Source organism: Physella acuta, unplaced genomic scaffold (genome assembly GCF_028476545.2).
Source record: "Physella acuta isolate Inbredline_101_S28 unplaced genomic scaffold, ASM2847654v3 ptg000200l, whole genome shotgun sequence".
Taxonomy (NCBI): domain Eukaryota; kingdom Metazoa; phylum Mollusca; class Gastropoda; family Physidae; genus Physella; species Physella acuta.
Window position 1 is genome coordinate 1,244,197 of NW_026731719.1, and position 16,311 is coordinate 1,260,507.

Here is a 16,311-nt window from a genome sequence, read left to right on the forward strand (position 1 = left end):
GTAAATTCTACATCTAGAATCTAATTCAGGCCTTAATTATTTTATATAAATCTTTGTTTAGCTTCAATGATCATCTAATTCGAGAATACATGGGATTTTTTTTTTATCTAGGTTCTATATCTAGATATAGTAGGATTACTCACTAACTTGGAGGCGTGGTCGGCTGCTAACAACAATTTTAGGCCATGTTTACCACGAGCAAAATGGCGGATGTTCACATTATTTAAACATGGTATAGGTGGCCAGGGCTAGATATGCCAGAAAAGCATTTTAAAATTTGCTTTGGAGAATGAAGGCTAAATTTTAAAGTCAGTGTCATAAAAAATAATAGAACTTTTTTTTTTACGTTTTCTATTATTTTTTCTTAAGCCCTATATGTGAATGATAAGGTTGACTATCAGGACCTCGCGGGGCACAGGGCAGGTGAAGTAGGGTTCATCTGTTTCTTTGTCCTAAGCATATGAAGGGATAGTGTGGTCAGAGACATGCTCGGCTGGAATCGTTTTTTAAACGATAAAAACATGTTGTCTGAGACTTGGCGGGACACTGGGCAGGTGAAGTAAAGTTGAGTAGGTCACCTGTGACGTCAGTATATGAAGGGATAGTCCGAAATCGGTGTTTTTAAAAGATAAAAAACATATTTTTGAATGTGGGGTCTGTTTTTTGTGACGATAAGTTACACTGCAGTAGCGTAGCGAGGACGGGGGGGGGGGGGCGGGGGGGGGGCAAGGGGGGGACATATGTCCCCGGGCGCCGACCTTAGGGGGCGCCAAAATGGGTTGGAAAAATAAATTGAAAGGTTGAGGGGTGCAAATCGAAAGTTTGAGGGGGGGGGGGGGTGCACATCAAAAGTTTGAGGGGGGGGGGGGGTTGCAAATCGAAATCCTGCTGGGGGGGGGGTTCAAATCGAAAAGTTTGTCCCCGGGCGCCGGGAAGGGTCGCTATGCCTCTGAGTGACAGACGTGATGTTTTTTGATGGATGACCCCAGAAACCCACAGTTATCCAACGGATGACGGGTAGTCTAGTAGCTATTAAAACTATAAATACAAATGCAAAAAAAAATCTGAATAAAACGAACGCGGAAAACCATAACCCATTCAAACCTCCGTGTTTAATACTTTTGACCGGCATACCAGATTTGAAGTTACTTTTTCCTCAAATTTCCCTCAAACACGATTATATCAAGCCCGAAATGAATTAGATCATATTATTTTGTGATTAGTAGTATCACAATAAGTATACGTCACAATTACAATGAAATAGATTACATTAGTAAATTAGGAAATGATGTATAATGATAAATAAATTTAAAATGTAGTGAGACAGTCTACTAATATATTTATATATATTATATATATATGATATTATATATATATTATATATATATATATATATATATATATATATATATATATATATATATATATATATATATATAAAAGAGATTTTGCCTTTTTTTCTAGTTCCGTCACTGACTGAATTGATCAGGACTCTACGTGGCTGCCCGTCTCAGAACTAACCAGAGCGGCAGAGGACAGAGACAGATGGCGTAACATTATGAGAAAAATCAACGGTGGTGCCTCAATGATCATCACAAGGGTTAAGGAATGATGCCGGTAAAAGCGCTAACACTCTTATCATTAGCCGTAATTTTAAAATGTTGCATTGTTATACAATCTGCTCACAATTAAAAAAAAATGTTATTACATAAAAGTGAAAAATAGTTTATTTAAGATTTAATTAATTTAGCTCAAGTCTTTAAATTTGTACTGATATTTGCATTGATATCTTCCCATTCGTTTTTAAAAGGAATTTCCTCAAACACAATTAAGCATTACGTGTCAAATTTTTATGCGCTATATAGTCCGTTGACTCCGATTTCTGGATTTGCTTCCGTAGCCTTTGTTCATCAAATAACAAACTACAAGACAGCAGGTGTTTGATTTTTTATCTTTAAGATTGTTTGCTGTACCTAGTTATGGAGCCTCTACTAGATGGGTTGCTGTCCCTAGCTATCGAGCCTCAACAGTTTTAAACTCTGAAATTTTCGTTTTAGCTACCATTAGCATTAGCCAGTTCGACAACACCTATCCCTTGCAATTGTATATTTATTTACTTTTTACTTCCCTGTTTTCATTAATTTAAGAATTGATTACCATTGAAGAAGAAAACAAAAGCATGAACAACTTTAAAACTGTAAACCAGATGTATAATATAGCAACAAAATTATTTAGTAGAAAGCCATTTATTTCTATTTTTATTCCATTCAATTTTAAACAAACATAAAATGGGTAGGCTAAATAATTAAAGTTTTTACTGATTTTACTCGAAGACATCTTTGTGGATTAAAATATCAATCTGAGTCAGATTCCTGCTGATCATGCTCTTGACCATCTGGGTCAGTATATTCAGAATATTCAATATTGCGGTAATTATCTGAAGTTTCATCGTTACCTAAAAACACATAAAATAGAAAGTTATAAATGTCTACATAAGCACATTACAAATATCTTTGCAACGCAGGATGGAACAAACAAAAATATTTTATTGTGTAATTTTCAAAACAAAAAAAGAAAATATTAAAATACACATTTTATAAAATGCAATGCGCTACAAAATCAATATTATTTCCCTATCTAGGAAGCCTATTTATTCAAACGTCAGCAAAAAGCTGATAAAATTGTAGGAAATCTTGTTTCTTACCAAAACCAACAGACAAATCATCGATTTCATCATAAATTTCCATGACTTGAGTTTCTCCTTCTGAGTACTCAGGTTCTTGGATAGATGGACTGTAGGAAAATACATTTTGTAAGATTATTCATACATTTTTAAACTACATAACATAAACAATTATATTGAGTTACATATAAACCTTCATAAATTAAGCTCATAAACACTTAAATATTAAATACAATTAATTAATAAAATTCCGAATAATTTTATTATTTTGAAATATTAATTTTTTTTCTTTTCACTTTTTCAAAAATTGAAATACAAACAGAATATTTCCTAAAAAAAAAAATTTACACCATAAAACGTGTATTCTATATTAGTAAACCCAGCTTAAAAATAAACACAAAATAAAGTAGTGTTTTACAATATACCCCAAATGATCATAAGTACGTAGTTCTGTCATCTGTTTACTATCTTGTACTTTATGTTTTTGTTTAGCCCAACACCAAACTAACACTCCAATGGCTACAACAATAAGAACAAACGTCGGTATGCTGAGACACAAGGCGATTATAAGTGTCATCACATCTGCCAGAGAAATAATTACATGTCATTTTTTTATGTAAAACAACAAGATCCAGCATTAGTCTGGTCTAATAAAATGGAAAGTATGAAGAATTAATGACATCATCATTTTTAAAGTTAGGTATAGATTAAAAAAATATGTAGTAGTAAAATATTAGTTAACATATATGTTAGACGATTTTGAAACATAAATTTTACATACGCTGTTCTTGACTTGGAGCCCTATGTGAATATGACAACAAAATTCATAAGCTAAAATTAAATAACTTGTAAGAACTATTAATTTTCACACATTTAAATTAAAGTATTACATAAGATTCTTTTTGATAACTAATTAAAGCAGATATTTGTAACTGAGGTAATATAGATAATGTTACAAAAAACCTCGTAATTGTTTTGGTAAATAAAAAAAATATATGTTAAAAATAAAAGGGTATTAGTTACCTGCAAACAGCAATGCCTTTAATTTCTTCACAAATCTCTGGTTCGGTACATGGTGCAATTTTCTGTTTTATTTCACACGCTTTATTATTTCTATCTACTGTAAAATATAATGGCATTTTTTAAATTGATTTAGAAATGTAATTGCTTATTTAATTGATTTACAAATATAATTGTTGATTTAATTGATTTACAAATGTAATAGTTTATTGGATTACATAAATCATATCAGGTGAGAAGAAGGATACTCCAAAGTTATTTTAATGGGAACAACCAATAGGTAATAGGCTTAAACATAATCTCATTAAAATATAGTTGTTTCTTAATTAAACAAAAATGTAACTGCTTTACAACTTTTACAACTTTTAAAAATAAAACAAAAACTAAGCTTATTAGAATATAAGTTGAAATAATTTTCAAAAACATAATTTAATTAGTTATATAATGTTTGATGCAGAGCAATTAGCATGTCATTTCTACTGACCACTGTAAATGTGACATTTCTCCCCACTCCAGTCAGGTTTACACAAGCAAAGACCTGTGATGACATCACATTTTTCTGTGTTGGTTCTATTACAAGAACATTGCATCCCACAGTTCACACCATATGTTCCATCTTCACATTCTGAAGAGATTGTTTATACTAGGCTATTATAATACACACAAACATTACATTTTTAATTCTTAAACAATTCACTTCTTGAATGTTTTATTACCCAGACAACTGTCATTATTAAAATTGTTTTTATGTTGATGCACTCATATTTTGCATATTTATTATTATTTCAATTAGCACAAGCTTAAATTTAGTGTAGGATTTGTTAAGATTACATACCACAGTAAATTCTCAACTTAAATATTCAAAGCATATCAATAAAATAATTTGATCATAAGCACTATTAATATTTCAGTTTAGGCCTACATTTAAAATATTATTTACCAACACAAGTAACTGAATCAGATGCTACATTTTGGCCAGCTGGGCATATGCAGGAATCAACATCCCCAATCCTTGCACAGCTAAAACTGCAGTTCATTGATCTGTTTACACAAGCTCTACTGGCTGTAGAAATTAGAATAGAAATTTTATTGAAGAAAAATGGTAAAAAACACAAAACACAAAGGTTTTACTCATTAGTAATCAATTATTACATGTTTTAGTTAAATTGTCAATATCGTACCAACACAAATTCTATTTTCTGTTACATTGTTACACCTGCAGTTAGCACTGCCTTGAGTATTCACACACAATTCTCTCTCCCTACATGTAATGAAACCAGCTGAGCATTCATCTATGTCAGTTTCACATCTCTTACCTGTAAAAAGTAAAAGTACAGGAAATATATTTATATATTTTTGTTGCTTTTTAACCATTTTATAAACGATTAATTGTCCTGTTTATATATATATATATATATATATATATATATATATATATATATATATATATATATATATATATATATATATATATATATATATATATATATATATATATGTATATGTATATGTATATATAAAATTTTGACAGTTCCTTTTGGGGTTTTTTACCTAAAATATTTATCTTTAATTCACTTTGTGAAATTTAAAATAATGTTGTGTGAAAAAATAATTTTAAAAATTCATAGCATTTTTGTAATGCAAAATGCATTAAATAAAAAATTCTTGTTTAACTCAGGAATTTAAAGAAATTTCATATTTTAATATATTTAAAATAAAAAAAAACTATCAAATGTTGTAAGTTTGATCATCACAACTGTCGTGGTAGTAACTGAGTCCAACATTTGTTAAATTAATTTGTTGTTAAAACAGATCTAATCCCACCTACCAGTGTAGCCTGGCTTACACACACATCCAGTCACAGTGTCGCAGTGATCAGCTCCAGCCTTACATTCACAATTATTAGAACATTGGGGACCCCAAGTTTTGCCAGTGCACTCTACAAATTAAATTCAATCAGTTCTCTTGCTTGCCATTAAATTTTAAAAAGTGTCTATTCTATAACACTTGTATCTAAAAAACTTAATAATATAACATCTCTTTTTCTTAAAGATAGTTCACCTAATAATTTTTAATATAATAAAGACTCCACCAAGATTAGAGAAATAAATGTTGATGCAACAATCTACCTATGCAGCTCCTTCCATCATTATCTAAAGAATATCCAGGTGGACAGCTGCAGTTAAAATTTCCATCCACATTAACACATCTGTCTAAGACACTGCAGAGGTTCATTTCTTCATCTGCGCATTCATCTATATCTAAAAGACAATAATTAATTTTTAGCTAATATTTTTGAAAATCACCCGTAATCTAATGAATCTTATTGTAGATTTTTTTTTAAAATGTGTATTATATTTTAGAACACATTTATGTGTTGTAACCAAACTATTGATTGATGTTCATAGGTGCACTAAATATTCAATCAAGTGCATCAACAATATGGGTGACTAAAATATTGCAATTATGGTAAAAGCAATCTAATACACTAAAATATTAAAGTTACAGTATAAGAATTTACCCTTGCAATACTCTGTTCCATTAAAGTCTACCTTCTGGTAACCTCTGGGGCAAACACAATTAGGAATAGCTACATCTGTAGTACTGCAGATACTGGTACAGTTAAACTTGGAACTAGTGCAAACGTCACTAACTGAAACATATGGAACCAGTACAAACCTCACTAACTGAAACATATGGAACCACTATAAACATCACCAACTGAAACTTATGGAACTAGAAAAACATCACTAATTGAAACATATTGAACCAGTGCAAATATCACTAACTGAAACATATTGAACCAGTACAAACATCACTAACTGAAACATATGGAACAAGTACAAATATCACTAACTGAAACATATGGAACAAGTACAAACATCATTAACTGAAACATATGGCTTATGGAACCAGTACAAACATCACTAACTGAAAAATATGGAACCATAAAAACGTCACTAACTGAAACATATTGAACCAGTGCAAATATCACTAACTGGATCATATGGAACCAGTACAAACATCACTAACTGAAACACAACATCACTAACTGGATCATATGGAACCAGTACAAACATCACTAACTAAAACATATGGAACCAGTACATACAACACTAAATGGTCTCTGGAGTAGAATGTTATTATTTAAATAGTTTATTTGGTGAATTATTTAATACTTACAGAGTACACAGTCATGCCTATTTGCAGCCAAAATATAGCCATCAAAACATTCACAATTGTATTTTCCTTTAACGTTTTTGCAAATCTGAGAGCAGCCATCATTTCGAAGTTTACACTCATCAATATCTGGAGATTATTACTGATCATTTCACTTGTAATACTAAACTAGTTTTTTCTACAATGAATGTTAATAGAGAATTATTAAATTTAGTTCATTAAATTACATTATATAAATGTTGTACGAACCTTCACAAACAGAAACATTATTGTGGCTAAAACCAGGACGACACCTGCAAATATAGCTACCAGGTGTGTTATAGCAATATTCAACCTGAAGGTCACAGGTTATATTTGTAAAGAATCTTTTACACTCATTTATATCTGAAAGAACAAATGGATTCATTAGGAATTTCTTCAAGAATTAATTATCACATTAATGTATTTAGTGTTAACATTTATCCGTAAGAATAATTATCACATTAATATATTTAGTGATAACATGTGTTTATGCAAAACTGTCTTAATCCCAAAGACTGTCATGGTCATGTTTGCTATACAACATTGGCAGTCAGTGACAACGCTATACAACAGTTCTGTCACTGACAAAGTCTAATGTTTGCACAATTAGTGTTGTGGAAATACAGTTGTTGAATAATTTTATCTAGTTTCAAGTGTCATTGCTCACAATTTACAAGATTGTACTCATTTTCGTCACATCTGTGGGCCATAAACTTACCTAGACAGTCATCTCCCTTTTTCTCATACCCACTAGGACACTGACAATCAAAGGAGCCGAGAGTGTTCCGACACAACTGGCCAATGGGACAGACATTCTCCTGGTCACATTCATTCACATCTACATCACAGCTCTCGCCTGACCAGTTCTTATCACACACGCAACCTTCAACAGGATCACATGACCCTTGACCTTTGCAGTCACAGGTGCCAGAACAGTTCATGCCATAGGCTGGTATCTCACAAGCTAGTTAAGATAGTATTTACAGTTCATATTTACAGTTCATATTTACAGTTCATACTTACAGTTCATATCTTCAGCTAATTTTATTCTTCAATAATATTTTAGAAAAACAAGAATGTCTTATAATATTGAAAATTTAAAAAGGTAAAATTGTAATCAGATATAAATTAGAATATTCAGCTTAATGAATAAAAGAGTAAACAAATGTAAGAAAAGAAAAGATCTAAAAATATAGATTTTGGAAAACTAAGTAATGAATTATAAAATAAGTAAATTTTTGACCTAATATTGTTTTGAATCGAGAAACAAATGGGCTTATCTTAAGCACAACAAATGAGCACCATAAAAAAAATTTTATCACAATATTTAAAAAAAAATTTTTTTTACGAGAACATGAGATCCCATCTGATGCTAGCTGGTAGCCTTGTCTACAAGAACAGATGAAGCTTCCTTCTGTATTAGCACACTCTTGTGTACAGCTGATGTTTCCTTCTGCACATTCATTTATATCTAAAACAAAGTTGGATTATATGAACATTCACCAAGCAATATATTGAATGTGAAGAGAATTACATTTTAAAATAAACTCAAAATTCTTAATATTTATATTTTTATATTATATTTATTTGAACTTTTGTACACAAATATCATTAAAGAAGGAAGTACTAACAGGCATTTATTTATCTTATGTTGTTGATGAATGTCCACATCTCAATTTTTATTTTATTAAAATTCGGTAGATGTTTTTACTTCATCAGCAATTTTAGTCAAATATTTCTAAACTAACTTTGGTGCTTATTTTTACACATTTAATAACTTAAGTTTTTCCAAAGTTAAGCTCTAGCTGTAAATTTATTGGTAATTTTAAAAATTCCAATTTTGTTAAAAAGTTTTTTAATTACACTTACCTTTGCAGCTAAAACCATCACTAGAATCCATAAAATATCCAATGTTACATCCACAGTGAACTTCAAAGTTAGTGTTATCCACATTACAAAGTTGTTGACATTCCTTACACAAATCCATGAGGTCTGGCTCTAATAAAGTTATTTTTATAATATTTAGATAGCCTCCACACATTTTTCTTGTTCTATATTTTATTTGTTTTTAATACAGCTAAACAAGTATAATTGTTTTATGATTTTAATTTTATAATTGAAATATATATTAAGATACTTTAGCAAATAGTTTACACCTTTTATATCTACTAGGAATGAGAGAAATTCATGTATCACTTTCAAACAGTTAAAAACAGCCATAATTTAAGTAGGTAGACAATGAGGGAGGTAGAAAGTAAAATTAAGTAAAGCCGTCCATACCCAGAAAACATGAAAACTGATCTTCTTGTAAAGTGTAACCATCCAAACACCCACATGAATAATTACCATCCTTATTGATACACAGTTGGCTACAGGAAGAAGTGTGTTCTACACACTCATCAATATCTGAAATTATTGGATTATAGATGTATGTTTTACATTATTATGCAAATCAGATGTAGTTTGACGGTGATAGGACAAATGATCTCAGGACAAATGATCTCAGACAAATGATCTCAGACAAATGATCTCAGACAAAATATCTCAGACAAAATTTCTCAGACAAAATATCTCAAGGACAAATGATCTCATGGACAAAAGATACCAGGACAAAATATATTAGGACCTAATATATATTATGACCTATCATTAGGTATCATTTGTCCTGGTATATATTTTGTCCTGGTATCTTTTGTCCTTGAGATCATTTGTCCTTGAGATCTGTTGTCCTGAGATCATTTGTCATGGAACCAGTTTGACTGATGTTGAGCTATATATTTATAAAAATTAAAATAATATTGAAAAAATCAATCTCTAATAATTTTTTTTAAAACTCTGACTTAAATAAATCAAATTTTTAATTAAATAATACTTGAAAATTGAACTATTAATGTGTATTCACTGTCTACCAACCTTTACAAAGGGTACTACCATTTCCCTGTCTATAACCATCCCTACAGCTACACAAATAAGATCCTTCTGTGTTTGTACACACTTGCTCACAGACAACAGGTACAGATTCACATTCATCAACATCTGAGAAAATGTTTGGGAAAGTGGCGTTGTTTATTTAGTTACATTCATCAACATCTGAGAAAATGTTTGGGAAATGTATAGTGGCTTTATTTATTTAGTTACATTCATCAATATCTGAGAAAATGTTTGGGAAATGTATAGTGGCTTTATTTATTTTGTTACATTCATCAACATCTGAGAAAATGTTTTGGAAAGTGGCGTTGTTTATTTAGTTACATTCATCAACAACTGAGAAAATGTTTGGGAAAGTGGCTTTGTTTATTTAGTTACATTCATCAACATATGAGAAAATGTTTGGGAAATTTAAGGTGGCTTTGTTTATTTAGTTACATTCATCAACATCTGAGAAAATGTTTGGGAAAGTGGCTTTCTTTATTTAGTTACATTCATCAACATCTGAGAAAATGTTTGGGAAAGTGGCGTTGTTTATTTAGTTACATTCATCAACATCTGAGAAAATGTTTGGGAAATGTATAGTGGCTTTGTTTATTTAGTTACATTCATCAATATCTGAGAAAATGTTTGGGAAATGTATAGTGGCTTTATTTATTTAGTTACATTCATCAACATCTGAGAAAATGTTTGGGAAAGTGGCTTTGTTTATTTAGTTACATTCATCAATATCTGAGAAAATGTTTTGGAAAGTGGCTTTCTTTATTTAGTTACATTCATCAACATCTGAGAAAATGTTTGGGAAATGTATAGTGGCTTTGTTTATTTAGTTACATTCATCAATATCTGAGAAAATGTTTGGGAAATGTATAGTGGCTTTATTTATTTTGTTACATTCATCAACATCTGAGAAAATGTTTGGGAAAGTGGCGTTGTTATTTAGTTACATTCATCAACATCTGAGAAAATGTTTGGGAAAGTGGCGTTGTTTATTTAGTTACATTCATCAACATCTGAGAAAATTTTTGGGAAAGTGGGGTTGTTTATTTAGTTACATTCATCAACATCTGAGAAAATGTTTGGGAAAGTGGCTTTGTTTATTTAGTTACATTCATCAACATCTGAGAAAATGTTTGGGAAATTTAAGGTGGCTTTGTTTATTTAGTTACATTCATCAACATCTGAGAAAATGTTTGGGAAAGTGGCTTTGTTTATTTAGTTACATTCATCAACATCTGAGAAAATGTTTGGGAAATTTAAGGTGGCTTTGTTTATTTAGTTACATTCATCAACATCTGAGAAAATGTTTGGGAAAGTGGCTTTGTTTATTTAGTTACATTCATCAACATCTGAGAAAATGTTTGGGAAAGTGGCTTTGTTTATTTAGTTAAATTCATCAATATCTGAGAAAATGTTTGGGAAATGTATAGTGGCTTTATTTATTTAGTTACATTCATCAACATCTGAGAAAATGTTTGGGAAAGTGGCTTTGTTTATTTAGTTACATTCATCAATATCTGAGAAAATGTTTTGGAAAGTGGCTTTGTTTATTTAGTTACATTCATCAACATCTGAGAAAATGTTTGGGAAATGTATAGTGGCTTTGTTTATTTAGTTACATTCATCAATATCTGAGAAAATGTTTGTGAAATATATAGTGGCTTTATTTATTTAGTTACATTCATCAACATCTGAGAAAATGTTTGGGAAAGTGGCGTTGTTTATTTAGTTACATTCATCAACATCTGAGAAAATGTTTGGGAAATGTATAGTGGCTTTGTTTATTTAGTTACATTCATCAATATCTGAGAAAAAGTTTGGGAAATGTATAGTGGCTTTATTTATTTAGTTACATTCATCAACATCTGAGAAAATGTTTGGGAAAGTGGCGTTGTTTATTTAGTTACATTCATCAACATCTGAGAAAATGTTTGGGAAAGTGGCGTTGTTTATTTAGTTACATTCATCAACATCTGAGAAAATGTTTGGGAAAGTGGCTTTGTTTATTTAGTTACATTCATCAACATCTGAGAAAATGTTTGGGAAAGTGGCTTTGTTTATTTAGTTACATTCATCAACATCTGAGAAAATGTTTGGGAAAGTGGCTTTGTTTATTTAGTTACATTCATCAACATCTGAGAAAATGTTTGGGAAAGTGGCTTTGTTTATTTAGTTAAATTCATCAATATCTGAGAAAATGTTTGGGAAATGTATAGTGGCTTTATTTATTTTGTTACATTCATCAACATCTGAGAAAATGTTTGGGAAAGTGGCGTTGTTTATTTAGTTACATTCATCAACATCTGAGAAAATGTTTGGGAAAGTGGCGTTGTTTATTTAGTTACATTCATCAACATCTGAGAAAATGTTTGGGAAATTTAAGGTGGCTTTGTTTATTTAGTTACATTCATCAACATCTGAGAAAATGTTTGGGAAAGTGGCTTTGTTTATTTAGTTACATTCATCAACATCTGAGAAAATGTTTGGGAAAGTGGCTTTGTTTATTTAGTTACATTCATCAACATCTGAGAAAATGTTTGGGAAAGTGGCTTTGTTTATTTAGTTAAATTCATCAATATCTGAGAAAATGTTTGGGAAATGTATAGTGGCTTTATTTATTTAGTTACATTCATCAACATCTGAGAAAATGTTTGGGAAAGTGGCTTTGTTTATTTAGTTACATTCATCAATATCTGAGAAAATGTTTTGGAAAGTGGCTTTGTTTATTTAGTTACATTCATCAACATCTGAGAAAATGTTTGGGAAATGTATAGTGGCTTTGTTTATTTAGTTACATTCATCAATATCTGAGAAAATGTTTGTGAAATATATAGTGGCTTTATTTATTTAGTTACATTCATCAACATCTGAGAAAATGTTTGGGAAAGTGGCGTTGTTTATTTAGTTACATTCATCAACATCTGAGAAAATGTTTGGGAAATGTATAGTGGCTTTGTTTATTTAGTTACATTCATCAATATCTGAGAAAATGTTTGGGAAATGTATAGTGGCTTTATTTATTTAGTTACATTCATCAACATCTGAGAAAATGTTTGGGAAAGTGGCTTTGTTTATTTAGTTAAGTGGCTTAACATAAATACAAGCATGATGATTTTGGCCGTATCATTGTATTTCTAGTCAAATATTAGATGGAAGATGGTAGTATTCACACAAATACTGGTATAATACATTTAAACATGAAATTGACATGTAATTAAATTAGAAGAATAGAATTATCACTGACAAACCCTGATGAACAATTTTGAAATAATGAACAATGTGAAAGAATTTTTAGCAATAACCTGTTATTAAGAAAAATTACACAAATTTCAAGTGCACTTAATTGTATATGAGGCTGAAAACCCCAAATAAAAGACAATTTCTTGTATACCAACACATTTCCCGTGGAAGTCTCTAAAACCAGGAGGACAAGGCCCACAGATAAACCCTGTGTTGTTCTGTCCCTGTTGAGCTGCTGTTAGATCTGTGCAGTTTTGTCCTGGTGAGCAGGGTTTGATGTCACAAGCATCCAGCTCATTCTCACAGTTGGGACCTAGACATATCATACAGCAGTTAAATAGTTGGGTCCTAGACATATCATACAGCAGTTAAATAGTTGGGTCCTAGACATATCATATAGCAGTTAAATAGTTGGGTCCTAGACATATCATACAGCAGTTAAATAGTTGGGTCCTAGACATATCATACAGCAGTTAAATAGTTGGTTCCTAAAGTCTTAAAATATCAATTACTAAAAATCAACTTAAAACTAAATCTGAACATAATATTAAATTCAATAATAATTCTAACTTTGCAGCTCTATTGGAAAAAAAAATTAATGCATAATAAATAGGAAAGAATACAGTAGGCTGATCAAATATTAGAATTGAAACTGTCAAGTAGGCTACATGTACAGATATTACCTATTTATGTGCACAGTGTCACTGCATTATTACCTGTGTAGGCTGGATAACATGTGCAAGCCATTTTCTCAAAGTCAAAATCAGAAGTCTGCTGGTGTTTCATGTTTTCTGGGTCACATACACCGTGGCCACTGCAGCCTGAGCACGTTGCTATGGTGATGTACATAATGGAGCTGTACGCACCATGGGAATCCCTTGCCCTAAAACTTTATGTAAAAAAAACAAAAGCAAAATTTCGTGTGCTTTTTTTTGTTTCCTTTTTTATTTATAACATAAAGACAATGTATTTTTTAAACTTATTTTATATGTTTACATGAAACATGTGTGCCCAAAATTTACAATTATATGTAAGTATTTATTACTTAGTAGTATGAAGGCAAGAGTGAAAAAATGGATTATATGATTGAAACTTACCCAAGTTTTGAGAGGTTTAAAATATTGTTATATACAATAATAGTGTTTTTCTCTATTCTGACTCCAGAAATGTTGCCAACAGTTTCTATAGTAACACCATCTCCATTAGTATCTCCAGTTAAGACAGAAAGAGAAGCTTCTTGTCCAGATGTAATCATTAAAAATCCATTCCAAGTCTGGTTTCTGTTGTTGACATTGATTGTTGGAGAACTATTTTCTACAATTATTTTTAAAAAACTTAAATTTGTATATTAACATAATTTATGTAAAATGTATTACTGGACATACTAATTAGCCAATATTAAAACATTATGTAATAGTAAAAAGGATTATATTTAGTATATTTTATGCCTGAACTAATTTTTACTAATTTTTAAAGGTACATTTTTACACATGATAAACATGAAAATATTCATGAATAAGCATCATAGTTACAACAGTGTTATAAAATTGAAACCATTATACACTTTGTGATATAGTGTAAGCATAATTAATAAGAATACCTTTTGTAAATTTGCCTCACCTAAATCCTGCCTTCTTGAGTCTTGTGCTAGGGAAGTTGATTTTGTATTTAAGGCAAAAGTTGGATCTTGTAAAGCAATGAAATCATACGAGCAAAATGTATTGTCTCCACAGATCCTGCTTGCATTAATTTTTACTACAGTATCTACATCATCCAAGAACAGGGGCACAAACTCTGGGTGTTGGTAGTCCACAGCACTCTCATAGTTTTTGTAAGTAAATATTGAGTTCTCTATTGTTACCTCCCCTTGAATAAGAAAAAAATGGTTAGGTTAAGAATTCAGGTTGAAGACTTTCTAAATAAAAATGTAAAGTATTAATTAATAAATTAAATAAAAGATTATTTTTATAACTAGGAGAAATTTTTAAATTTCAATCAAAATGTTCTAATATCTTAAAATCTTTTGCCCAAACTTATATAACAATATTTCTATTAAATAGAATTTTAATCAATGTCACTTTTTATTAACTGAGTATCACTTACAATACTTGGCAAACTGATAAAAAATCTGCTGTTCTGTAATGTTTGCTGGGAGCATAGTTCCATTAGGAAGAACAAACTCATCTGTTATATCGCCATTAAAGTTTCCAAAAAGTCCAGCAGTTTTGTTTCTTATGTATTGGTCAACATCCAACTCTACTTCCAAACTTTTTAAAGAAACCGCAACTTTTACTGTAACCCCTGGAATTAAAAACAGCATATTATGTTTTGTAGACTAAATCAATCAAATTTATAAACTCTTACAGTGAAAATTTCAGTTAAAGCTTGGGTAAATGACCAATGTCCAATTAACATAAAAAATTATACCACAAGGAAATGTTACAATCAGAAGTGTCTTGTTAGAGATACATTCTTGTACAGCGCTGATTGTTTCTAAGTTTACACTGAACTCTGGATTGTTATAAAAATCATTTGTGAAGTCAATTTCATTGATGTAGATAATCATTGCTGAAATACAGTTAAATTATTTTTTAATTTAAACTAAATGTAAATTTTCCATTTAAAATTAAACATAGATTATTCTTAGAATAATTTTTTTTAAATATATGCTTTAAAAGATAGATGCATTCAACTCTGCCTATTAAAATGTAAGAACCCTTTTATTTTATAAAATTTATTTCTACAATATTTTTAACAACATTAAAATTAAGAGCAGGAGATAATTACATGTGTTTGTTGATGCTAGTTCAACTTGTAGACTTGCATTATCCCATTCTTTAGCAGCTAAAGCAGAAAAAACTGTGCCATTGACCTCTTGACCTTTGACATTCTCAGCTCTGTGTGTTCTGGCCTGATATACATTGAACTATGGCTGTCATTTGCTTTTGTAAATTTCGACATTGACTTTGCTTAAATTGTTTATAAATATTAAACTGACAAGATCTCTATAAGAGGCTATCTGGTTTTATGCATGCATAGTTCACCTGTAATGTAAAGTTTTCTGACTTGACTTCCATTAGGGTATATTCACCCCATCCATTCATTGTGTATGTGACACCATCTAGTGTTTTAATGTGTGGATCACCAAAGGCAGAGGCTAAAAGACAGAAAAGTGTTCAATTTTACATTAAATATTAATACATATATGTTATTGTAAATGTTTTCAATAACTTACAATA

The 16,311-nt window shown here is 30.4% G+C and overlaps 1 protein-coding gene across 2 annotated transcripts; it reads right to left on the reverse strand.

Moving 5' to 3' along the window:
- Positions 1-2,240: 2,240 nt before the first annotated feature.
- Positions 2,241-16,224, reverse strand: LOC131937077 (fibrillin-1). 2 transcript variants are annotated; one of them, XM_059294274.1, is made up of 26 exons: positions 16,117-16,224; positions 15,860-15,983; positions 15,500-15,640; positions 15,176-15,373; positions 14,693-14,938; positions 14,170-14,386; positions 13,789-13,961; positions 13,224-13,385; positions 9,818-9,940; positions 9,185-9,310; positions 8,774-8,902; positions 8,253-8,375; positions 7,623-7,868; positions 7,133-7,267; positions 6,887-7,012; positions 6,225-6,356; positions 5,833-5,964; positions 5,532-5,642; positions 4,885-5,019; positions 4,644-4,766; positions 4,188-4,328; positions 3,707-3,800; positions 3,465-3,484; positions 3,109-3,265; positions 2,705-2,793; positions 2,241-2,455 (listed from the first exon to the last, which is right to left on the reverse strand). In XM_059294274.1, exons 1-26 carry the CDS (start codon positions 16,174-16,176, stop codon positions 2,355-2,357), a joined length of 3,564 nt encoding a protein of 1,187 aa, XP_059150257.1. In that variant the 5' UTR covers positions 16,177-16,224; the 3' UTR covers positions 2,241-2,354. The 2 variants fall into 2 exon arrangements, with proteins under 2 accessions (XP_059150257.1, XP_059150256.1); XM_059294273.1 differs by having other exon boundaries at positions 3,707-3,803.
- Positions 16,225-16,311: the final 87 nt, after the last annotated feature.

Bases quoted from the DNA above. Each gene is read 5' to 3' on its own strand.
- LOC131937077 (XM_059294273.1), bottom strand. From the start codon at position 16,176: ATGAATGGATGGGGTGAATATACCCTAATGGAAGTCAAGTCAGAAAAC. The intron at 15,374-15,499 runs GTATAATTTTTT...TTTTAATTCCAG, and splicing joins GATTGTAACATTTCCTTGTG to GGGTTACAGTAAAAGTTGCG. The intron at 4,329-4,643 runs GTAAATAATATT...CAATCTCTTCAG, and splicing joins TGATTCAGTTACTTGTGTTG to AATGTGAAGATGGAACATAT.